Below are 26594 nucleotides of genomic sequence, written 5' to 3' on the forward strand. Positions count from 1 at the left end.
TATTTTATTGTGATGAGTTCTACAAAAATCTACAAGATTTTTTCGGTTCCGGGGCTTCTCTCTCACTCTGAAGGAGGCACTGTAAATACAGACATTTGAAACTGAATAACAATAGTTCGTTTTCTCCAGTCAGTCAATCAGTCAGTCAGCCAACAAGTCAATATGTGGTTTCTACAGTCATCTGTATCTGCTGTATGGTCATTATTATTATTTTATTTATTAATTACTGATTTATTTGTTTTTTTTTTTATTCATTTTTTATATATTTATTTATTTTATTCATTATTTTGTGTTAAAAACAAAGATATTTGAGAACATTGGAATGTTTTATCAATGCCTTTCTTGTGGAAATCCTGATGCGGCCCAGCCTCACCCAGACACTGCCTCTAGCCGCCCCCGGCTGAATTGAGTTCGAGACCCCATGCTTTAGTTCTTCTAAAGAGGAAGTGTCAGGTCAAAGCAGAAAGCTGCTTTAGTGGTTACAGAGTCTTCCAGGCACTCAAATGTTGCAAACAAAGTTGATAGAAATGCTCTTTTCTTCTTTCCGAACATGTTTGATGAAAGCAGTGATGTTTATCTGTTGTGGTTCTGTTAATGCAGTCCTTAAGTCTCTGACGCATTTGGGATGCTACCTGTTGTCACTGTTGGGAAGTCATCCAAACATCGGCAGATATCAGGCCCCATGACCTCTTTCCTCACTGAGTTCTTGTAAAATAGCATGCATTGTGTCATAAATGATGTTGTGTTTTTGTCTTTCAAAAATAAAAAAATGTCATCCATGGTGAGAATGGACAACATGGTGTTGACATTCGTCACACCACCTCAAGTATTCAATACTTTGTAAGGTTTAATATTAAATTCTCTTAATAGAAACACCACAAAATTGCAAAAAAATAAGTTTTTGCGATTAGAAGAGGTGATTTTTTAAGTTTATCAAAATAGTGATTTTTTGCAAAGCTGTAATGGAAACTCTTTGAAACAAATGCACTTCTTGGTATATAGTGTCTGTCCTGAGCGCTACACACGACGGGTCCAACAGTGTCAAGGTGCTTCCACACCAGCTGCATCGGCGCGTAATCAACCGCACACTTTCAATGAAAAGTTAATGCAAAAGCAGACACGCAAGACTTCCTGGCCCAGGCGCACGGAGCACGCGTTGCTACGCATGTTTTTAGGTCGGGTCACGAGCTCTACGCACAAATTGGGCATGCATTAAGTGCGTGATGAATCCTCATCACGGTTTAAGTTTTCCACTCACAATTGCCGCACAATAACCAACCAGGGACTCGGATTTGGGAGCTGCTTGTGGGTGGCGTCCACTTCAAAGCACAGCTGTGAAAACAAAAAACATGGAGCAACATTTTGGGGATTTTTAACCACTTTGCCTTTTTGCTCCAAAGTTCTCCCTATTGTAGGTGGCAGAGGAGCACTAATTAACAATAAAAATACAAAAGAAGAAGATTCTCCTCCGTTCCGCCACATGCGTGACCGCGCTGCTCCAGTGTGGATACCACCTGCTGAGTTCACGTTCATAAACCCGTGTAGAGTGCGTTCTTATACGCACTCTATGTGGCTGGTGTGTACATATATGTGCCAATACATATGGATTGCAGATCATGGGTGATCCGTTGCACCACTATTGAAAATACACAAAGTGCTTATGAAGTATAAAAGGGCTTCTTCTTGTGTTTGTGTTTCTGCAGTCCTCCCCCAGCACTGGATGGCTGAAGAGGAGGATCTCTGCAACCAACAGAGGAACTTCAGAGAGGAACAGGAGGATCCAGAACTTCTACAGATTAAAAAGGAGCAGGAAGAACAAGAACCACCACAGATTGAAAAGGAACAGGGGGAACCAGAATTTCCACACATTAAAGAGGAGCAGGAATGGCTCTGGAATGATCAGGATGAGGAGCAGCTTGATCTGAACCAGGAGACTGATACCTTGATGGAGATTCCTAATTATGAAGACAATGAGAACAGTGAAGGAGACCTAAACCATCAGCTGAGTTTTAATGTAACTGATAGTCAAGATGAATCAGAATTTCCACGTATTAAGGAGGAGCAGGAATGGCTCTGCATCAGTCAGGGTGAAGAGAAGTTCTATCTGAAGCAGGAGACTGATACCTTGGTGGAGACTCATACTTATGAGGAAAATGATTACAGTGAAGCAGATCTGAACAATCAGCTGAGATTTAATGAAACTGATAGTCAGGATGAAGATGGAAACCTAATTGAAGAATCATCATCAACTACAGATGAAGAGACAGACCTACCGAACAGAGATCAGAGGAAGAGAAGAGACAGAAGTCATGTCCAAAGTGTGGCCAGCTCTCACATGTTAGAAAGTCAGTGTGACTCTGATGGTAGAAAAAACCTCAAGAAGGATACTTTGGTTAAGAAATGCAAAGAATTTACAGATGAAAGCAGATATTCAAATGTAAAGTCTAATATAAGAACAAGAATCACAAACAATATGTCTGGCCACATCAAACCTGAGTCTGGTAAAAGACTTTATGTCTGTGAAGAATGTGATAGACATTTTGGTTACTGGTCTCAGTTCAAAATTCACATGAGAACTCACACAGGAGAAAAGCCTTTTTCTTGTCAAGAATGTGATAAACGTTTTAGTGAAATATCTAGTCTAAAAAGACACATGAAAACTCATACAGGTGAAAAGCCCTTTTCCTGTAAACAATGTGATACAAGTTTTGGTCGCATATCTGATCTCAAAATACACATGAGAACTCACTCAGGAGAGAGGCCTTTTTCGTGTGAAGAATGTGGTACACGTTTTAGCCATGCATCTAATCTCAAGACACACATGAGATCTCACACAGGAGAAAAGCCTTTCAATTGTAAAGAATGTGAAAAAAGTTTTAGTCGTGCATCTCATCTCAAAACACACATGAGAACTCACTCAGGAGAAAAGCCTTTTTCGTGCGAAGAATGTGGTACAAGTTTTAGTCAAGTATCTAACCTCAAAAGACACATGAAAACTCATACAGGGGATAAACTTTTTTCATGTGAAGAAGACAATACAGGTTTTAGACATTCATCTAATCTTAAGACAGCTGAGAACTCATACAGGAGAGAAGCCTTTTTATAGACAAAATGTTAACAAGAAATTTGTGACAATTCACAACTAAAAAATAAAGGCAAACTTTGCAGAGATCTTATGCAGAAAAGAAAATGATTTTTTCCCCCAATCTGGTCCAAAAAGAAAAGTATACAAACATGATTCTTATATTTAAAGTTTAGCCTCAGATACAAAAATTGTGTATACTAATGAATCTAAAGATTCATAACTCTATTGCAACAGTAAAATCTGTCCAACACAACAGCCCTTTCCCTTTTTTCTGTTTGCTCAGCAGCTGGACAAAGGAAGTTAGAAAAAAAAGAGGGAAATATTGTTAATATGTATATATATATTTCTTTTTTTTTAGAGACAAAGACTGGAATTTTATACAGAAGTATTACGCAAAGACTGAAATAGTTTAACCCCTTGTTTTGTTGTGATGTCTTGTGGGTAAAATTGACCCAGCATATTTAAGTGTAGAAAAAATACCTTTATACACACTTTTCCAAATTGAAATTGTATGGCTTTTCTTAAAGTGACTCCATTATTAGAAAAAGTGATACTTTTTTTTTTGCATGTGAGCTGGACACTACTTGAGTACCATAATTGTTGTATGGGTCATTGTTTTTTTGGCTAACAAAATATAACCGCATTTGAACAGCAGAAATAGTTTAAATGCCACAAACTCTTTCTAATTCCCAGATACACACACAACCACCAACACACACACACAGCAAATTCATTTTTAATTAAATGAATTAAAAAGATATTACTTCAAATTTATAAAATAGCAATAATTATACTTTACTGTAGAAAAGAAAACTGTTGTGACATTTTGTCTTTGTTTAAAAAAAAGTATAATAATGTTCATTGTTGAATTCAAAAGTAACATGATATCTCGTTATGCACAATAGATTTTAGATATAAAATTTAATGAAGTTGCTTTATTTTGGTGCTTTGATAAGGTAGGTATATCAGTGGCCTCCATATTGATGCAGTGATTCAATTAAAAGTATGCACAAGCAGGGCCGGCTGCATGGTTGCTTAGGCGAAATGTGATCTCTCCCCCCAACACACACACACAAATACCATTGTCTAAAGAAACGCTGTAGCTGCCTGTCATATGTTGCAAAAAGTGTTTAGCTATTTAATTCTCAAAACTTAAATAATAACCACTAAAGATTTTTTTAGAATAATCGCACCTCTCCCAAACTCGGATGCTGATCCTCAGCCTTTGCAATGAAAGGCAGCACTAACCACCCTCTGCTTTGAGTTTTTTCCTCTCTTCGTTCCTTTTTTGACCTTAAAGCCGTCCCTAGGGGCTTCTTCTGCTGCTTTTTCATCCTTAAAGTTTTAAAGAAGCACTAACAGATAACCCCCCCATCTACTTAAACATTGGTTGCATCAGGCAAGGGGGGCGGAGCACAGGGTAAAATTATTGATAGTCAAACTTTTGAGTTTTTTTATTTATGTTTTTAGTAATTACCTTTAAAAAAAACATTTTACACGAAAGGACTTGGACATTTCAATAAGTACTTATTCTATAGAATATTATATTAAATAGATTGAGAAAATATATTAAACTTTTTCATTACATCTGTTATTTTAAGTGTGCCTCTAAATAGTAATATGTTGAAATACGATAGTAATATATTAATCCCTTAAAAAGCTTTTACTATTTTAAAGATTCTGTTACTTTTCGTATAGAAATTGTTCATAAAATTGTTTTTTTTTTATTTTGATAAATAATTCAAAATCCATGGTCATGTTTTGTTGTCTGATTTTTGTACCGTTATTTTTGGTTTTAAAGATGTTTAGTTGACCTTTGTGGTTGTTTTATGCTGAGACAAGGTTTGATGAAGTTTTTGTGTTACCATTGGGAACACTAGAAATATTTTGTATACGTCTTTTATTTTGGCACTTTTGTGTGAACATGTAATTAGAGTTTTAATTAAAAAATGACTGCAGTTTATATTTTGTTCAGTCATGTCAGCAAGTAACCATTTTAAATGATTTCCCCAAAAGAAGTATTAAGGAAGACGTGGATAAAGAGATAGTCTGGTTGTTGTGATTCCTGTTTTGTATCAGAGATTAGAAGTGTTTCTCTGTTCTTTTTAGTCGTCAATGTTCTGTTCCAATCTTTCCTGTGAAGAATAAAGTGGACGTGAACATCAGTCAGAAGTGTGGAGTCTTTCCCACAGTGTGGCTTTCTGCTGTTTGTTGGTTCTCTGCATGTTCCAAAGCTGGACTCCTCAAGTCCAGTTCTGACTACTGAACTCAGGACTGAGCTCAGATCACAGAGCTCCATCAGGAGGTGTGAAGAAGACTGAAGTCAACAAACTGCTTCTCTGTGCTTTTCAGTCTGAGAGCAGCAGTGAGCTTCAGCACATCTCTGCTGGTAAAATAAATAAATAAATAATACAATCAAAGTTCATTGAACTTTATTTGGCCACTGCCACTTCAAACAAACACAGAAACTGTCAGCCCTGTGACTTCTTCTCCATAACACGAGTAAAGGGAGTAGTACACCTCTAGCTACATTAACCCTTGTGTGATCCTAGGCAGCTTAAAAGTGGGCTCACCTGGACCCCACAAGACAACACTTTTTTTCAAGGATTTCTTATCTCCACTGGTGTCCGTGGCAGACATAAAATCCTGTCCTTTGGACTTGGGGGGAACACACATCAATATAAGGGTGGGGTCATCTGGACCCCATAAGAGAGTACGAGGGTTTTAAGTAAACATAAAGTTGGTAAAAGCTACCTTCAAACTTCATTTTGGTTGTTTTCTCAGAAACTCCAGACATTTTCAGCTCCCAGACCTAAAAGCTGAATTCAAACCTTCAGTGTTTCAGTTAATTTGTTTTCCTCTTAAAAAAATGCGTGAGTGATGCGCTCGCCTGATCAGAATCTCAGAAATGAAGGAGACGCTGTAAATACAGACATTTGAAACTGAATACAAATAGTTTTCTCTAGTCCAGTGTTTCTTGATTATTTTCTCTTACGCCCCCCCAACTTTCTACTGCAAATATCATGAGTATCAGTTAATTTCCTCAAGTTAAACGTATATCTCCTCAAAATATTGTACCTTTATTATCATTAAAGAATAATAAATAAAAAAATCTAATTATTTGTTGCATGTCTTTTAAATGATTACCTCTTTCTATGTGGGTTTTCAACATTTCTTTGGTTTAAAAAAAGAAAGAAAGAAAGAAAAAGCGGTAAATTTCCTGTTCAAATTGAAGACAGTGGCTGGTGAGGCAGCAGCAGCCTGTGACCCCCCCAGCACCGCACAGCTCTCCCTGCACTGCCTGCTGTACCTGCACCAGGTGTGCTCTTTCAATCAGAATGTGAATACATGTGGGTTTTAGAAGTATACAGACATTTATGGTGTTGTCACAGATAGGTTTAAGCAACCTGAAACATTTTTCTGTAAGGAAGACAATAAAGGGGTCAGTTCAAAAAATATTTTACTTGCACAGGGAGAACACTTAAGCAACATACACTTTAGATCAGGATAAACTACAATTATGATGAAGCCGTTCACATTAAGATTTAACTTTAATAATTCAAAATAACTTATTTCTATTTACAGGTACATCTTAAACAATTAATATTGAAAAGGGGTGTTTTCAGGACACATTAGACTTCAGAAAACTGATTATATCCATACATTCAATACTCACTTTTGCTTGCCTCTAATGGAATTTCTCCACCAATGTGTCCTTAGAACAGATCCTGAACCTCACATTGCTCCAGGTGATTATAGGTTGTCAGTGTTAGGCAGTGGAGCTGCTATCAGTGTGTGCATGAGTATATGCATGGTGAATGGGGCTGTGCGCCTTCTGAGAAGACAGAACCTACCGTGGCCGCCCCATAAAACAAGGACTTAAAATGTTTAAATACATAAATGATAGTGTTGTATAAAACTCAAGTTTATTTGTTTATGAAAGAAAATGTAACACTTTCTCACAACCCTAATGTATTTTACGGTGCAAGTTCTTTGATGCAAGTTTTCCTGATTTTGAGCTTAGACTAACATTTTTTACCTTGTTTGACAGAACAGATTTGTTCAAAACTACAGTCACATATGTATTTTTTAACACGAAAAAGGCTTTTCTCCTGTATGAGTTCTCAAGTGTCTTTTGAGATATTTGACAAAAAGGTTTGCCATATTCTTTACATCAAAATGATTTATCTTCGGCATGAGTTTTCATGTGTCTTTTGAGAGCAATGCTTTTCCTAAACCGTTTGTCACATTCTTTGCATGAAAAAGGCCTTTCTCCTGTATGAGTTTTCATGTGTCTTTTGAGAGCAATGTTTTGCCTAAACCGTTTGTCACATTCTTTACACGAAAAAGGCCTTTCTCCTGTATGAGTTCTCATGTGTACTTTGAGATTACACATTTGAATGAAACTTTTGTCACATTCTTTACATGAAAATGGTTTATCTCCTGTGTGAGTTCTCATGTGCATTTTGAGAGCAATTTTTTGCCTAAAACTTTTGCCACATAATTGACAAAAAAAAGGCCTCTCTCCTGTATGAGTTCTCATGTGTATTTTAAGATAACATAATTGAACAAATCTTTTGTCACATTCTTTACAAGAGAAAGGCTTTTCACCGGTGTGAGTTTTCATGTGTCTTGTGAGTTGAGATTTTTCACTATAACTGTTGTCACATTCTTTACAAGCATAAGGCTTTTCTCCTGAGTGAGCTCTCATGTGCACGTTAAAATTGGATATGTAACCAAAACGTCTGTCACATTCTTCACAATAATAAGGTTTTTCTCCTGTATGAATTCTCATGTGTGATTTGAGAAGACTATGATTACTAAAACTTTTTTCACATTCGTTACAAGTGAATCTGTTACCTTCTGCATGGATTATTTTGTGAAATCTGAACTGAGATAAGTTACAGAAACTTTTATCGCATTCTTTACAGACATAAAGTCCTTCATTAGACTCATTCATCTCTTTGTCTGTTTTCATCCTCTGATCTCTGTTCTGTGGCTCTCTCTCTTCATCTGTGGTGGATGTTGATTCTTCATGCTGGTTTCCTTCTTCATCCTGACTGTCAATTTCATTAAAGCACAGCTGACTGGTTAGATTTGCTTGACTGTATTCATTTTCCTCATAAGTCGGAATTTCCATCCAGGGATCAGTCTTTTCCTTCAGATCAAACTGCTCTTCAACCTGACTGATGCAGAGTTCCTCTGGCTCCTCTTTAACTAGTGAAGGTTCTGGTTCTCCCCATTCCTCTTCAGTCAGTTGAGGTTCTTCTTCCTCCAGATCCTCTTTGATATGATGAAGGTATGATTCCTGCAGTTCATCTGTAGTCTGTAGATGTTCTGGATTCTCCTGTTCCACTCTGAAGTTCATTTGCTGGTTGTAGAGATCTTTATTTTCAGTCAGCAAATGCTGGGGGAGGACTGTAAGGACACAAACACAAGAAGGAACCCTTTAATACTTCATAAGGACTATGTGTATTGTCAAACACACACAAACAAAAACTAAATTTCTATCAGAATTTGCACAAATGAAAGATTTAATTATAAAAAATGTAACTCCTAAGTTCTAACAACTAATAAAGATACTCCAACATGTGTAAAAAGATTACGCACTTACGCTAACTGCATGCTACCGACTAGTGCTGGCCGATATAACGATCTATCGTGTGGGCGATAGAAAAGTGTGTATCGTGGCATTTCTCCTCCATCGTTTATATCGTTGCTAAGATAAATTGATCAATTATTACGTCAAATATGTCATCATTAGATCCTCCAGGATTTTGCATGATTTGTTGCGTACCCAGCAACTTTATATTTTCACCGCAACTTTACCAATCTACCGTGACAACAGTCATGGATGATGACGCAGCTTCATGACTGTTTCTCTTCTGACTTCTTACCGAGAGTCGTGCTCTTTTTTATTATCTCTTTTCAGTCATCTCTGAGTTTTTTTCTCTTCAAGAGCAAGCACTCGGCGGAGCAGAGGTGTGTAGCACACAAACGTGCTCGTGGCGAGGTGAAGGAGCCCTGACCGCAGGCATGCACGCAGTGAATTGAAGGTGCAGGTACGGAGCGGTCTGTCATTTTGCGCGGCGCACAGCTGCTGCACAACATGAGAGAAAGGCAGAGAGACTCTGGAAATGTTGAACCTTTCACTTTCTGTGGAGAACATGGAAATCTGAGGATTAATCTGATTATGCTGTTTTTTTTAGTTTTTAAATTTTCACTGGAAAATGACATTTTATTCTAAATGATTTAAAAGATTTGTGTTATTATGAGCAGCGAGGACCAAAAGTTCATTTTGTGTTTCACAGTTTTTTCAAGTTAACTGACAGCACAGCAACGCTGTAGGTGGTCATGATGAAGCATTGCAGCTTTTGTTGCAACTGTTCACAAGAGCTGCGGTAATATCAGGCATTTTTTCAGAGAATAGCTGAAAATTTACTTTATTGTTATATATTGTGATATACATCATGATATAAAATATTTTATATCAGGATATACATTTTTTCCATATCGACCAGCACTACTACCAACACACACACTTTGCACAAAGTGTAAACTAAAAAGTCAATGTTCACATGTGTGGTGTGTTGAGGGGAGGGGGGGCACAGGTACCCAGTAGTTGTGGTAATGTTACTACATTAGCTTCCTTAGCCTAGTAATCCTTTCTCCATGTGGGGAGGGGGGTCCCTGAAATCTCTTGCTGTCCCATGACCCAGGGAACACATTTCATGGTCTTTGCATATTTTGGTTTAGTGACATTAATTATTGTTTTGGGCTTTAAAGCAAGTAGAGCAGAACACAAAAGTTGGTTCTGTTTCTTGGAATCTCAACCATCAAAAAAAAAACAAGTAGAGCACCAGAAGAAAGGAGTGGTGACGAGTAGAACTGGTTTATTTTTATAGTCTCCTCACAGCTGCTTATTACATTCGATGCAAACACAACAGTTTGTCCTGCATTACAAATGGTCAACATTCTGTACTTAAGTTTGGTTTTTCATTTGTGTTCTTGGTTTTGGCCATGTTTTGAGTTTTTCCCCATGTTTTACTTTCTGTCAATTACCCCATAGTCTATTTAAGTGTCTGAAGAGTCCATCCTGGTCAAATCATCGGTTCTTTTCTGCTGTGTTATTTCTCCATGGTTTTTTTGTCATGTTTCAGTTTATTCATTTTATTTTATTTATTAAATGTTTTAGTTTCTGCCACAAAACCTGGTCTCCTGCGTTTTGGGTCCCTCACCTCCAGTTCCTGACAGAATGACCTTGAACCCAGCAGGAGAGAATTTTTTTTTTTTTGGCATCTAAGGACTGGAAAGGGAGCAGAGGCACTGAGAGAGATGGTGACAATTTGTGACTTGGAAGGAATTTTATGTTTGACTTTTCTATGCTGATCATTGCCGAAAATGACCTAATGAGGTGTACATTGTCAAAAATTAATCTACGACACGGGAGCTTGAACCTTTTGATTCATTCATTCATTTTCTTGGCCGCTTTGTCCCTTTCGGGGTCGCCGGTGCCTATCCCGGCTACTGATGGGTGAAGGCACGGTACACCCTGGACAGGTGGCCAGTCTGTCGCAGGGCTCTAGAGGCAATATACAATTGTCTATTTGAAGGTAAATTTCGAATCCAATTGAGATTTATTTACCATGTATGTAACCCAAAAATAATAAAAGTTGTAGTTTCATTTAAAAAAGGTGGTAAAGGGTGTTTTTTTTTCTTTTTTCTTTTTTTTTTTTAGCACTTTTAGGTGTTTTTAATAGGGAAATGACTGTTACTAAACTTTGCCAGTCATTCATGTCATTGAGCATCATCTTTCTCCCTCCTTTCTGGGCTTGAGTGACAAGCATTTACAAGCTCTGTTATATGGATTTTAGCACAGAGGCAAAATCATAAATCACGGATACAAAGAAGCTGTTAATTTGACAGCAATGCTATATATGTAACAGTAGAATGCGCAATTCTTGCACTATTTACAGATTAAGCTATATAGATAATAAATATTTAAATATACTTCAAGATAAATCATTTTATAAGCTTTAATTCAAGCCATATTTGATAAAAATTGGTTAAGAAATGAGGGAGTTAGCTCGATTTTTGTGGTTAATGTCTGCCTGTCCTCCATTGAAACAGCAGTGTTCTGCTGCCATGACTAAATGCATAACAATGACGCTTGCACGCTTACGTCTTTATCTAGAGCAGCAAATAGGCAAGGGGCAATCCTGTAAGGTATATCAATAATGTTGGGTATCGGTTGAGATTTCCAGAAACGATTCGATTCATGAATTGATTCCATTCTGATTTTTTTCGATTTCTCAATTCAATTCAATTTTGAGTTTACACATTTGTTTAGAAATACATTAATAATCTACTATATAATTTGAATGTATTTATATTAATCTGATACAGTTCACATATTGTAAAATGTTTACTGAAATAATGAGATTGTTAATATCATACAGTGTAACATGAATTTCTCTGAAGGAGAAGTTCTAACAAAAATCTTCAGATCATTAACATTGTAAACATTGTTCTGCTTCTCTTGGAGGGCGTTTCAGTTTGGCCACTAGGTGCCGATGGCGCAATAGAAGTACACTTTATTCAAGAAGAAGACAACAGTATAAAGAAAAAAAAAGCAATTTTTTAGAACACAAATAGTTACTTCAAAAAAATGTCCTTAAAGAGTTTGGAAAAAGTTATGCCTCTAAGTAAATAAAGATGTTTATTTAGTCAGCAATGTATTTTAGGTCTACCGAGTGTTAGCATTAGCCGTCCTGTGGGGAATTCCATTAAACGTTAACATCAAGTTGGCGGACTTTAGCTTTATGCGCTAAATCGATTTGTATCATTTGTGAAACGATTATTGATCTATTTAGCTTAAATCGATTCAAATCGATCTTTAACCCAACCCTATATATCAACAATTTACAGTTACTTGGTAAACTTGTTAAAAAAAGGAATAATATATGATAGATCTACAATCAAGGAGTGTAGAAGATTAGTTTTTACTGTAAAAATTGCCTAAAAATAGAAAAACCATCCAAAGTTAATCTGAGTTGCTGACCCCGATAGATCTAAGTTAATTTGATCATTCTAGAGTGATTTGGAACAATTTGATCCAATTATCTAAAAGCTATTGAAGAAAAAATTGAAAATTTACAGCAAAAAAAATAATAAAAATAAAATAGAAAAAGCATAAAAAGTGAATATGAGTTGCTGACCCCAATAAATCTTAGTTAATTTCATTATCCTGGACTAATTTGAAATATTTAAGTATAAAAACTTCAAAGCTATTTAAGAAAAACGTGAAAATGTACACTAAAAAAAATGACTTTTTTAAGCATTCAAAGTTAATCTAAGTTATTGACCCCGATAGATCCAAGTTAATTTTATCATTTTAGAGTGATTTGGAACAATTAGGTGCAATAATGTTAAAGTTTTTTTTTCTTTTTTTAAATTGTTGACGGTCCCTAACCGTGACCAGAGTGAATGTCTGCCGAATATCCAACTAACTTCACCTCAGTGTTAATAGTCATTAATCGATCAAACGCGACAGAGAGGAAACAACATTCTGAACCAAACAAGAATGACGGGATAAAACGGAAAGAAGGATTGATTTTTTTCCAGAAATAATTTTAAAAAAGCAAAGAGCAATAAAGAATCTGAGAGGAATTGAAGCCTGAAATAGGCTCAAGACCACGGAGCGACTAATTACCGCTTCAAAATGGCGGAACGGAATCCTCAAACAAAAGAAGTCTTCAGCCCACTTGAACTTGAACCAGAATGTTCTGGAAGATGAAGAAGAAGTGTCCTACCTATGTGGTGGAGCTGAATCTGTGGTTTCCAGCAGATATCCAGCAGTCTGCGCTGACGACAGAGCTCCTGCTCGTACTGGACGATGGTTCCTTCACAGAGTCTGCAGATTTCTTCAGCAGCAGCAGCTAGTCGCTCGCTGATCAACTCTCTCAGAGACTGAAGGGAAGACATGGTTCCTGCAGCTGCAGAAGATCTTCAGCTCCAACAAACACCAAAGTCCTCTGAACAGCAGCAGCTCCGATCATCTGCTAGTCTCACAATCACAGCCACGTTGTCTTTACGTTCAACACGCATTCACTCATTTACGACACTTTAGCTAAAGACGATTGTTCGGAACCGAACCACGTATCGCTACATCTCTGTAGAAACCTCACGAACGTCCCAACGAAACACCGCCGTCCTCTGAAAACAAGCTAACAGTGAACGGCTAACGCTGCTAGCGTCTCGTTCTGTTTACATCCGGGTCACAGCAAGAGGTGTGTTTGAGATCAGTCAGGCGGCCGCTGCACTTAAAAAGATGAAAGGCCCCAGCTGCAGGCAAGATTGTGGATGTCATGGTGGACGGATTCATCATGATGATGGACATCCACTGAAAGGCAGATGGAAACAGACAGAGGGGTGTTTCAATAGACCATCTAAAATAGTGTTCCTCATTCCAGATCCTCAAGAGCCGCCACCCTGCCTGTTTAATAACCAGTTTTATTTAGTCTTAGTTTTAACTATTGTTCATATTTTGAAGCCCAATGATGCAAATTCCTTTGTGATTTTGGGCTAAATAAAATAAAATTGAATTGAATTCAGTGCTCACTTCTGCTTACCTCTAAAGCAGGGGGCCCAAAATCCAAAACACACCTTGGGTCACGGGCCGAACCAGGTCAACATTTCTTGAACATACTAAAAGTAGATTTTTAAAAATGTAAAACTCTTAAAACTGAACTTTTTAACATGAATAAAAGGAGGATGGGATATTATTTCAGGATAAATCAACATAAACCTTAAATAACTCAGTTTTTTACTCTCTATAAAAGTATATTTTGTCAAAACTACAAAGCGTTAAAATAAGTTTTTCAAGTTTATATGCTTATTTAGAGTTGCATGGCTTTGCACCGCGCTCTTCTACATCATTAGTTAACTGTTTCAGAGCTCTTGGGTTAATTGTTTGTTTAATGTGTGTGTAGTTTATTATATATTGTCAGTAAGGACTACGAACATAATCATTCAGTGTTATGCAGTAAAATTCACACTTCAGGCCTTGTTTGTTTTCTTTCACTCTTTGTAGCAACATATAGGCAATTTGGCATCCTTTGTGGATTTATAACCTGATTTGGGGTTTTGCTAATATTTACCAATATGCTAGCTGTTTTAGCTAATTTAGCTCTTAGGTATGTTGACCTTGGGAGTGGGATCATCTGGATCCCACAAGACAGCGTGCTAAAGTTTTTTTTTTCTCTCAATGATTTTTGATTTTCACTGGTGTCCATGGCAGACACAAAATCCTGTACATCTTAGTCCACATTTGTCACATGTGGGATGGATAACACGCCAATGTAAGGCTGGGGTCATCTGGACCCCTTAAGATAGCACAAGGGTTTAAACAGGGGTACCAAACTCCAGGTCTCGAGGGCTGGCATCCTGCTGATTTTACAGAAATCCTGTCTCATCTGCTGCTGATTACCTGTGTCAGCTGTAGGGTAGAGCTAGGACAAAATATTGTAGTGGCGAAGTGATATTTCAACTCACAAATGATTAACGGTCGTCTCTTTCCCTGAACCGGTTTCTTAAAATAATACCAAAACATTCCACCAGGGAGCGTTTTTTGTGAGCATGACAGTGAAGTGTAAAGATGTCACAAAACCATCAGTTTTTACTGGACCGATAAGTTTTTAGCCTAAATACCTAAAAAGTTTTAGACATTAAATCCACATGCAGAGGGGAGTGGCGGGGCTCCTCATGTGACTCCCACCCAGCAGAGACTGAAGGGAAGACGCCGTCAACCCACTCCGGAGCCTCAGGTTGCAGACCCCTGATCTAGAAGAACTGCATTGGCAAAGTGGTTTGACACCACCTACACAGTGGAAGTCAGCAGTAGATAATTACACCACCCCTAAAATACATGGCTGAACTTTAATCATCACTGATCAGGTAAAGAGTAAACACACTGAACTGGCAAAACATTTTATTCTTATATATTGCCATTTGCCACATAGGAACACTGGAACATTTTTAAAGGGAGTAAATAATGGAAATAAAACTGGGAAAAAGCAAAATGATAGCTAAAATTTCCCATTATGAACAAAACCGCAGTTTTCTTTTTTTTTCTCTTGTGTCGTAGTCATTCAAGAGAGACAACTTCAATATGTTGACACATGTGTGCCAAGGATTTCAAGGTGCGGCTTTGGATCCATACCAGCAGGACGTATGTATTGCACACCTCTAGCAAACATCAAGACCTCCTCAAGGGTCACAGAGCTTTCATTTCCTTAAAGTAGAAAACATAAATGAATTTCTGGCAAAACGTAAAAAAGAAATAAAAGATAATTAGAATTATTTTAATAGGGCTGTCAATGGTAACGCATGTAATTAATAAAAATAAATTAGCGTGTTAATATTTATTATCACCAATTAATCACACAAAGAGCTAAGGTTCAAACATCTCTTCCATGTCTGTAGCAGATAAATTCACATTTGAATGGCAGAGAATTGAGGCCCGGACTTCAGGGTCCTGCTGTAGTGCTGTTACAAACTGTATGCTTTCAAGTCCATCTTTAAACCAAAAATGTAACAAAACCATCTATTTTAATTAACAGATGTTTAAAAAAAAAAACTAGAATTTAAATAAAATATCCTACCTTTGAATTCCTGTGCAGTTCCTGTCAATTGTGTACCACTTAAGGTAGTCTTTCACAACGGTGTGTTTTTCCCCTACTGAAAAAAACACATTTCAAACACCCTGCAGTCTGCAACATGGTGCTATGCTGGACATTTACGTCCTGCAGGATATTCAATGTGGATGTATTTTCAATCTAAAAGTGGAATGCATGTTTCTCATTGTTATGTTCAAGTAGTTGGACAAGACATCACAAAAGTTGTGATAGAAGACAGTTTAAATGGGACAGACCTGCTACCTTTCCAAAATGTTATTTGTTCCAAAATATGAATCCCATTGATAACCCTCATACTTGCTGTAGCACTTTCCCTATTTCTTCATCCGTGATGTCTCCAATAGATGGATTGAAACTGATTTGCCCTGAGAAGTGGTTGACCAGGTCCACCATGTACAAAAGATGTGGCAATCATCTTCCCTGGCAAACTATATTCATCCTCTCTGATAACTGCTAAAAAATAATAATAATAAAAAGTGCTTGCCACACATAACAAACGTTGCATTACTGATGTCCTGTTTCTTCTAAAATAGTCACCACAAGACTATAATTTCGGAATTGTAGACGGAAGATAGCGGCTGTCTTCAGGACCATCAAATGTTGGTCGTTTGTTCAGTCTTTTCATCAAAATTGAGAAGAAGTCTCTTTTTGGACCACCTGTATCTAGACCTCCCTTAAATCTACCTTCATCGTCAGAGAACTTGACAAGGAGGTCTGTGTTTTCAGAGAATGTCCCCCTTTTGAAACCCTTCACTGCTCCATCCCAAAAGTTAGAGCTCATTCATTCATCTTCTTGTCCTCTTCTTCCCTTTTGGGGTTGCGGGGGTGCCGGAGCCTATCCCGGCTACTGATGGGCGAAGGCAGGGTTCACCATGGACAGGTGGCCAGTCTGTCGCAGGGCCAAAAGTTAGAGCTGCAGATTTTAAATCTGCTGATAGTGTGGCGATTGATCTGCCAGGGTTGTGATGATCTCTGATACAGATGGCTTTACCACACTTCCACCCTGCCAGAAGATGAATAATAATCATGTTAACTTCTACGTCATACCACAACAAGAGAAATCAGCTGTCTTTAAGAAGAATTTTCTTACTCAGCAATGCTTAGAGCATCACTACAATCCTCTTCACTGCCAGAGTCATTCTGGTCTTCTATCACAAAGGTGGCATATAGTTCTGTGCGTTTTCTGGAAATTAGCATACAAGTTTACATTGTTGTTTCCAAATCAAGGTAAAACTAGACATTTGGAAAGTAAGGAACATACCTAAAGCATGCAGTCAGGCCCGGCCCTGGGTTGCATGCCTCCTTTGGTAAAAAAACGAACTTGACGCCCCGTGGAGGATCTAAAATTGAAAACATTCCAGCTGTGGCTCACTTTCTGTTTAGAGGCAACCACCCTAACTGACTGCGCCACCAATCAGCCAATGTTCAAAAGGACAGTAGGGGTACTTCAACTGTTAAAGGTGTTTGAAAAAACACTAGATCATCAGTTAAATATATATTTCAACCAAATGCAGGGCAGAGTGAACTTCCAAGCAAATTTTCATCCTTTAAGTTTTGAAATTGTACTAAAAGCGACAAATCCGTTAACCCATCTCCTCCCCCAACCCTCATAGACAGCAGTAGCGACAGGAAGGCTCTGCACTCAAACTTTTGAGTTATTTTATTTACATTTGTTTTTTTTTACATGAAATGAGTGGTGTGTCAAACTGTTACGCAAAAAAAACAAAAAAAAAAAAACAATTTATGATCATGATTTGGCGCACCCTCCAGTAGATGGTGCTCTAGGCAGCTGCCTATGTTGTCTAGCCCAGGACCGGCCCGGCGTGCAGTTTCCATAGCAGATTTTGACGTTCCTGATCCCTCTTCTGAGTTGGAAAATAAAATCTGTTACAGGAATTATGAGAAATTAGTGAATGGTCATGAAAGATAAAAATGTTAAACTAGGTAAAACTAAAAATACTCAAATTAAAAAAAAAAGATAATATGGAAAAAATAAGTATTTGATAAAACCATGTAAATAAAAACTTTCATATGCCAAAGGTATGAAGTTTTATGTATAGAATAAACTTTGGGGAGCCACATATTACCACTTCAGAGTCCCAATGAGAATTTCCACCATCAATATTGGTCCTGTTCAAGGGAGGATTCCATGGCTGAAAACATATGCATATATAGTGCTTATAATACTGAAATACTGAGATTGTTCAAGTCTGTAATTTACGAGCTACATTGTAGTTCTGGTGCCTTTGTTCAGACCAACACAGTACTTGCATGCATTGATTTGGACAATAGCAAATATTAAACTCACCAGTATCAGCTGCATTAAATTCTGCAGCACTTCTGCTTGTTATGATGACTTCTGAGTCAGGCGGGTCAGAATCTGAAGTGGATTTAGCTGTGAAATACGACACCACGCATAGAATTTAAACCTAAATATTTTTACTTGCAGTTTTACAGACTATAAATGAATTTGATTATTATATTACCATATTTTCCAGACTATAACATGCTCTGGAGTATAAGTCGCAGGAGCCAAAAAAATGCATAACGAAGAAGGAAAAAACATCTATAAGTCGCTCCGGTATATAAGTCACACTTTTAAGAGAAAAGTCCAACATTTATTAACAAACTCAACAAGCCCGACGTAACATGGTATTTGAAACCAAACGGGATACATGTGTCAAATTCGAGTCCGCTGTTTCTTTTGACATGCGTTCATTTCAATGCTCAATGTTCGTCCAAAAATGTGATCATAAACTAGATGCTCCCATGTGGAGCCTCATCGCTACTTGACGAAGGCTTCGACTGTATTTCTCATCTAAAACACATGGAAGATACGGATGATGTTGAAAGGTTAAATATTTATTTAAAGACCTCTAAAGCATCTATAATCATGTCTCCATGTCTGGGGTCTTCAGTCTTTTTTCTTTTTCTTACACCGATTGTTACCTTCTAGCCTGCAGGAGCTGCATCTAAATGGCATGTTTTTGGATGCTCTTCTGTCTGTTACCCAGTTTGATGTCTTGCCGTCCTGCATTAATCCAAGGAGGCAAAAATAAAAACAGGAATACTTGATGAAAATAGGAAAAACATCATAACAACCATAAGGGGAATGATCAGATTCTGAGCAATGTTTGTTCTGTTTTGAACGGAACTTCTTCTGAGTTTATGTCAGCTGACAGCAGCACACATTGACACACAATCCTACATCGCCCTCTAGTGGCTGTTAGTGAGAAACAACCGCTTAAAGGCTTATAATAAAAAATAAAAGCCAATTTATGTCTAAAAATTATCACAAATAAGTCGTACCCCTGGCCAAACTATTAAAAAAATGCGACTTATAGTCCAGAAAATATGGTACATTATTACAAAATGTAAATGTTTGTAGTTAGTAATCGTTTTGTTACTTACAACACTTCATAAAATCTTCAGGACTACAAATGTACACAGTGATGCGTTGATATGCCTTCCCCAGTGCCTCCTTGTATCCTCTTACAGTAAATGGTGTTTCTGTTCCTGGTATGTTTATTATCTCCGTTCCATCAGGGTAAAGTAGAAAAAAGGATCCAATTTTCAAATTGGTGTAAAAGTCCTGTAGTTTTTGTAAAGCAGCTGTACGCAAGTGTGCAGCATCCAGGTCTGGATTTACAGCTAGAGGCAAGGCTGTTCCTCTTACAGGTTTTAATTTCCCAGCTTTCTGTTCCATCACTGCAACTGAAATCTGTAATTATGTAAAAAAAAAAGTGTGTATATATATATATATATATATATATATATATATATATATATATATATATATATATATATATATATATATATATATATACATACATACATCAGGTTTATTTACCAAACACAAATTTTTAAAAATTAAAAAAAAACTATTTGTATACTATTAGCAAAAGTTACCTTCACACTGATCTCTTTCATGGGTCTTTTATCTTTTTTTAAATAAAATTGCCTTTTCCTCTGCTTCCGACTCCAGATATTGTAGGTGGCCTCCATTGTACCGTTTGCTGTGATACCTGTTCAAAATATAATCAGATTTCATTCATAGAACATGGTATGTGGGTCTCTCTCTAATTTAATTTGTAGCACAGATGCACGCTTTTTATATATATATTTAAAACTAATGTGCAGCCAAGCATCAATTAAAAAAGGAGAGGTTTTATAGCTCTACCTTCAGATGGGTCAGTCTTTGAATCACGTTTCAGGAAATTCGTGTTCTCACCAAATGATCTGCAAAATAGAACTGGTGTCTGTCCACGCAAAGGAGAATACATTGTCTGCTGTAGGAAGAAAACAAACAACCATAAGACGAAGAAAAAAACGCCCCAACAATTTACCATTTACTAGGTTAGAGAGATTTTCACGAGTGCAGTAGTTTATACATTTTACCAGCAAAACGTGTTAAAAAAATAAAAACATACACACAAAACTCAAATTATTGTCTTAGGACCCTAATGTGTGGTGACCTGTGGTGACCCTTCAGGGTCACCATACTTTACAGGAACAACTTTTCTCTTGTGTAAAACGTGATGTTTAAGAGAAGAATGAAACTTGAAGCTTTTGCTGCATTCTTTACAGGGAAAACGCCTTTCTTCTGTATGAATGTGTTGTTTGAGGACAGAAACGTTTACGTGTTTTGCAGGAAAATTACTTTTCTCCTAAATAAGTTTGCATGTGTTTTGCAAAAATAGAACCTATATGGAAATGTCTGTTATAGTCTTGACAGGAAAAGGACATTTTCCTGTATGAAATAACCTGCTATGTTTGATAAGAAAACTAGACTTGTACCTTTTGCTGTATTTTTTTTTACAGGAAAAAACGTTTTTCCTCTCTATGAATGATCCTGTGTTTTGCGAGAATAGAGCGTATCCTGAAATGTTTTTTTTTTTTTTTTACAATTTTTACAAGGAAAACACATTTTTCTAATGTGGCTTCGCACGTGACTGCAAACCTTGAGCACTCACACAGTTTATTCCACACTCTTTACTAAAGTGTTCCCTCACCTCTGAATTATTGTCAAACTGGCTTTCTGAAATGTCCACATTTTGGACATGACTTCCATCTGTTCTGTTCCTCTGATCTCTGTTCTGTGAGTCGGTCTGTTCATCCTCCTGCTTCAGATCAAGCTGCTCCTCATCTTGACTGATGAAGAACCCTTCTTGATCCTCCTTAATCTGTGGAGTTTCTGGTTCCTCTTGCTCCTCCTTAATCTGTGGAGGTTCTGGTTCCTCTTGCTCCTCCTTAACCTGCAGAGGTTCTGGTTCTTCTTGCTCCACCTTCATCTGTGGAGGTTCTGGTTTTTGGTTCTCCATCATCTGAAGAGGTTCTGATTCTTCTTGCTCCTCGTGATTACCATGGGAGTTTTTCTCCTGGTTTATCAGATAATCCTGGGGGAGGTCTGCAGTGACATAAACAAACATAGACATCTTTATTTATTTATTTATTTTTTTTTCAAAGACAACAGTTCTACCTGCCTGAAGACATCCACCATTCTATCAAGTGTGACCCAGCCCTTTTACAAATGATTTTCATCAGCCACTAAAGTATCCCAGCTTTTCCTATTATAATCATTGGTCATATACCAATATTGATTTGCATAAATCACCTCGACAATATTGCACTGATTCTTCTCTGTCGTAATTTCTTTATGAAGTGCGGCTATCAGTAGAGTTATAGTCATAACCATGTTCTCCGGGATGCAAACTTGATTTCCAAATTGGTATGCTCTTTGGTGGGATCAGAAGACACGTTGGTTTTTCACCAAGTGGGGCTAACTACATAGATTCATATATTGGGTTTTTCTCTGATATACTTTCAGATCTTTACAAAATACCACAATCACAATAGAGTTAACACAGGGCCTGTGCCGTTTAAAAGCACATGATATTCTGGTCCTTCTCTAGTCTGCAACGTCTCCCAGGTTCACCCCTAGGTGCTGCAGGAGCCTTATAGATGATTAAACCATGAGAATAAGGAACATAGTCTATTAAATAAGGAAATAAGGTGTCCTGTAAAGCAAGAGCAAAATGTAATGACTACCGTGCTGGGTCAAGCGAAAAAGTAAAACAAAGGGATTGGAACCTTGGCCAAAAACAAGATAAGCCAGGAAGACAACCGACCCAGCCGTGTCCACCGTCGGAGTCAGTAGCTCCCCGCTAAAGGCTGCCTAACCAATTCTAACTAGTAAAAAGAAACAAAGAAAGCCTGCAAACATTGACCATCAAGGTCCAAACCCAAACTAAAATAACTAAACCCAGCAGTGTAAGACTGCTGAGGACAAAGACGGGAAAGAAAAGTAACTAAAAATAACAGCAGTGAAGCTTTTCCTACAGCAGTGGGTGACCCCTCAGGAAACTCAGATTTACAGTAAGTCAGTCGTTGAGCTGTTTATGTACTGCAGTTGGTGTAGTCAATAATACACAAGAAGCCCCTATTTAACATGATGACTGATAATCACTACAATCAGCAAGTGCTTTTCTACTTGGATCAGTTGGTCTAATTGTAATGCAATAGAGAAGTCAGGCATCAATTTGCTCTGTTGAAATTCTTTATTTCACAGTCATCCATTCCAAACATCTAGTCCATGGCAGACCAGATTCAGTCAAGCATTTTATTTATCACCATTTAATGGTACCCTTCATCTTTTCATCAATTCAGCTCTTTGAAGATGATAGGTACAATGGCTTCTTAAAAATCTTTATTTCTTCTGTTTCGTTATTAGTATTATTGTTATTAAAATAAAGTCTTTGAATAAAGCTTTAACTACCAAGAGAGAATCAGATTTTGTGAATTAAAAAATGTCATCCCATTTAGACAAAGCGACAACAATACCTCAGACAACGTCTAGAAAAATTCAGATGTCTGTAAAGAAAAAAAACCCCAAACAATTGTCTTTCGTTAAACATTCCATATTATTCTAATATCTCAAAACTGTTCACCATATACCATTACACCCCCCCCCCCTGTTGAGACCTGTAATCTGTCATAGCTCAACATTTCTGCCAACTTTGCAAAGCAAAACAAATCAAAATTGTAGTCTGTAATTTACGAGCTACATTGTAGTTCTGGTGCCTTTGTTCAGACCAACACAGTACTTGCATGCATTGATTTGCACAATAGCAAATATTAAACTCACCAGTATCAGCTGCATTAAATTGTGCAGCACTTCTGCTTGTTATGATCACTTCTGAGTCAGACGGGTCAGAATCTGGAGAGGATTTAGCTGTGAAATACAACACCACGCACAGAGAATTTAAACCTAAATGTTTTTACTTGCAGTTTTACAAACTATGAATGAATTGAATTAATATATTACATCATTACAAAATGTAAATTTTTGTATTTAGTAAATGTTTTGTTACTTACAACACTTCATAAAATCTTCAGGACTACAAATGTACACAGTGACGCGTTGATATGCCTTTCCCAGTGCCTCCTTGTATCCTCTTACAGTAAATGGTGTTTCTGTTCCTGGTATGTTTATTATCTCCGTTCCATCAGGGTAAAGTAGAAAACAGGATCTCATTTTCAAATTGCTGTAAAAGTACTGTAGTTTTTTTAAAGCAGCTGTACGCAAGTGTGCAGCATCCAGGTCTGGATTTACAGCTAGAGGCAAGGCTGTTCCTCTTACAGGTTTTAGTTTCCCAGCTTTACGTTCCATCACTGCAACTGAAATCTGTAATAATGTAAATATATATATATATATATATATATATATATATATATGCATCAGGTTTATTTACCAAACACAAATTTTCAAAAATTAGAAAAACTGTTTGTATACTATTAGCAAAAGTTACCTTCACACTGATCTCTTTCATGGGTCTTTTATCTTTTTTTAAATGAAATTTCCTTTTCCTCTGCTTCCGACTCCAGAAATTGTGGAAGGCCTCGGCTGCACCCTTTGCTGTGATACCTGTTCAAAATATAATCAGATTTCATTCAGAGAACATGGTATGTGGATCTCTCTAATTTAATTAGTAGCATAGATGTACCTTTATATATATATATATATTTTAAAAGAAAAGTGCAATTGTGCATCAATTAAAAAAGGAGATGTTTTAGAGCTCTACCTTCAGATGGGTCGGTCTTTGAATCATGTTTCAGGAAATTCGTGTTCTTGTTAAATGATCTGCAAAATAGAACTGGGGTCTGTCCACGCAAAGGACAATACATTGTCTGCTGTAAGAAAAAAAACAAACAACCATCAGAAGAAAAAAAAAACGCCCCAACAATTTACCATTTACGAGGTTAGAGAGGTTTTCACGAGTGCAGTAGTTTATACATTTTTTAATTTAAATTTTAATTTAAAAAAAAAAATAAAAACATGCACACACACAAAACTTAAATTGTTGTTTTATGACCCTAAAATGTTGTGTTATGACCCATCAGGACCACCATACTTTCCTCCTGTATGGGACAACATGTGATATTTAAGAGAAGAATGAAACGTGAAGCTTTAGCTGCATTCTTTACAGGAAATAAACACCTTTCTTCTGTATGAATTTCCATGTGTTGTTTGAGGGGAGAAAAGCTCTTACATTCTTTAGCAGGAAACTGTCTTTTCTCCTGAGTACGTTCTCATGTTTTGCTAAATTAGAACCTATGTGGAAATATCGGATACATTCCTCTTTACTGTATGAAATAACTGCTATGTTTAAAACTAGACTTGAACCTTCTGCTGCATCATTTACGGGTAAAAAAAAAGCTTTTCTTCTCAGAGCTTAATGAAATGTGAAATGTTTTGTACAATTTTTACAGGAAAAACGCATTTCTCCAATGTGGCTTTGCATGCGACTCCGCAAACCTTGAGCACTCATACGACTTCTTCCACACTCTTTACAAAAGTGTTTCTTTACCTCCGAGTTACTGTCAAACTGGCTTTCTGACATGTCCACATTCTGGACATGACTTCCATCTGTTCTGTTCCTATGATCTCTGTTCTGTGAGTCGGTCTGTTCATCCTCCTGCTTCAAATCAAGCTGCTCCTCATCTTGACTGATGAAGAACCCTTCTTGTTCCTCCTTAATCTGTGGAGGTTCTGGTTCTTCAAGCACCTCCATCATCTGAGGAGGTTCTGGTTCCTCTTGCTCCTCCTGGTTTATCAGGCAATCCTGGGAGAGGTCTGCAGTGACATAAACGACAAAAGTAGAGATTTTTACTCTTTTTTTCCAAAGACATCATTACTAGCTGACTTTGGTTAATAATAACAAAACTTAATGAACCAAATATGACATAAATATGTTTTTTTTGTTTTTCTTTTCTAATTTCTAAACAATGCATTTCATTGTTTCTGCAATGAGATTGAAATAATTGCGTGTTTTGTTCTGTATTTTTCATAATTTATGCTTAAAATAAATAAATCAATCAATATTTATGCTTTGAAGCACTTTATATATATATATTTTAAATTTGCATATTTACATTTTTCAAAAGTAACTTTAGGCTTTAATCTTATTTTTTTCCTGTTGTTTCTTCTTTACTGATCCGAAAACTAATCTGAACTGTGACCCTAAAACCGTGACAATCCACACCGTGAGTTTTGAGGTCTGTTATAATCCTAGTTAACATACTCAGTCACAACGTGCCTCCTCTTCTGGTGCTCATGCTTTGCCGCCATGGAATACAAGTGCTGCCTTGCAGATCTTGTATTGGACACTTTTTTTAAAATTTGATTTATTTACACCTTCCTAGAACTTCCTGTGGCATCACTACTGATCCAGATTAGCACTACTGAACATGTGTGTCAAAGACAAAGGCTGGTGTTGAATTAGAAAGTGCACACTGTAGTTTTGAGATAAAATCAAAAGAGAGAGAGAGAAAAAAAGTCGCGCCAACTATTTAATTGGTCGTTGACGATTTTAATAGTCAATGCAGTCGTGACTAATCGGGGCAGCCCTAATGTTCATTCATTTCTATTAACAGACACCTCGTCTGGAGTGATCCCTAACTTATTTTATTTAGAAACTAACAGTTTATGAATGTCATTATTTTGTTTTTGAGGACCAATGCTTCAACTTCAACATACTGGTCACACATGGAACCGCTCATTGACATAACATTATAACTACAGTATAACAAGTCTTACAAGACCACCATCTCTAAACCAACACTTTTGTTCAATGTTTTGGCTACCACTTCAATATCTGCAGGTTTGTCCTCCAGTTCACTACGCTCCTCTGTAAACTTTATCAACCTGATCTAATCGTAACCATAAAATGTATTCACAGAAGTAACGTAGGGGTATGGTGTGCGTTTGTCTATTATGTGCATGGACAGCAGAGGTGGAGAATTAAAGAAATTCCTAAAAAAAAAAAAAAAAACAACGAAGAAACAGTCTAATGTGGTGCTAACATAAAATGTGGAAGGTAGCCCTCTAAAGTTTACTAACCAAACAGGAAATTAGCTAACAATTAGGGACTACTGAGTGCTATTGTTTGTTTATGTTTTATTAGATATTGAATGAAAATGCAATATGCCGATAAAGTTTGTCTAACCTTCTCAATATGAGATTGACCAAATAACATAACCTGTAATCATTAACATAAAAACTTCTGCAGCATTAGACTGTATATGTTCCATGTTATGTTACAGTAATAGAGCACTTGGATAAGAGAAGTTTAACACTCTGGTATAAAGTTTTTGCTTGTTTAAAACACCATTTGATCATGAATATCATAATGATTTGGAATTAATTTACATTTCTCTCTGCAAGATTTGTGTGACCTTCTAGGCATTGTACGAAATTAACAATCACCATTTGAAAGTATTTTTTCTTCTTTGGCGAGTTAAAGATAGAAAGTTAG

The 26594-nt window shown here is 37.0% G+C and overlaps 3 protein-coding genes across 3 annotated transcripts in view; 1 reads left to right on the top strand and 2 right to left on the bottom strand.

The window, feature by feature from the left end:
- The window catches only part of LOC112156777 (zinc finger protein 436), a 7342-nt gene extending 2092 nt beyond the window's left edge, over window positions 1-5250 (top strand). The window contains exon 2 of the mRNA XM_024289132.2: window positions 1704-5250. Within this exon, the coding sequence (XP_024144900.1) occupies window positions 1704-3106 (1403 nt within the window). The 3' untranslated portion in view covers window positions 3107-5250. The remainder of the gene's footprint in view (window positions 1-1703) is intronic.
- Window positions 5251-6903: 1653 nt separating this feature from the next.
- Window positions 6904-26594, bottom strand: part of LOC112156810 (zinc finger protein 501) — a gene marked incomplete in the record, with an annotated part of 29214 nt that continues 9523 nt past the window's right edge. The window contains 1 exon segment of the mRNA XM_024289188.2: window positions 6904-7538. Within this exon segment, the coding sequence (XP_024144956.1) occupies window positions 7260-7538 (279 nt within the window).
- Window positions 17191-26588, bottom strand: LOC112156845. Its single transcript, XM_036214712.1, has 12 exons — window positions 24648-26588; window positions 23862-23970; window positions 23589-23704; window positions 23155-23464; window positions 22925-23011; window positions 20793-21187; window positions 19961-20069; window positions 19690-19805; window positions 19192-19501; window positions 18089-18175; window positions 17868-17933; window positions 17191-17664 (listed from the first exon to the last, which is right to left on the bottom strand). The coding sequence occupies exons 1-11, from the start codon at window positions 24852-24854 to the stop codon at window positions 17899-17901; spliced, it is 1881 nt and encodes a 626-aa protein (XP_036070605.1). The 5' UTR covers window positions 24855-26588; the 3' UTR covers window positions 17191-17664; window positions 17868-17898.

This window comes from Oryzias melastigma, linkage group LG2 (assembly GCF_002922805.2).
Source record: "Oryzias melastigma strain HK-1 linkage group LG2, ASM292280v2, whole genome shotgun sequence".
NCBI lineage: Eukaryota > Metazoa > Chordata > Actinopteri > Beloniformes > Adrianichthyidae > Oryzias > Oryzias melastigma.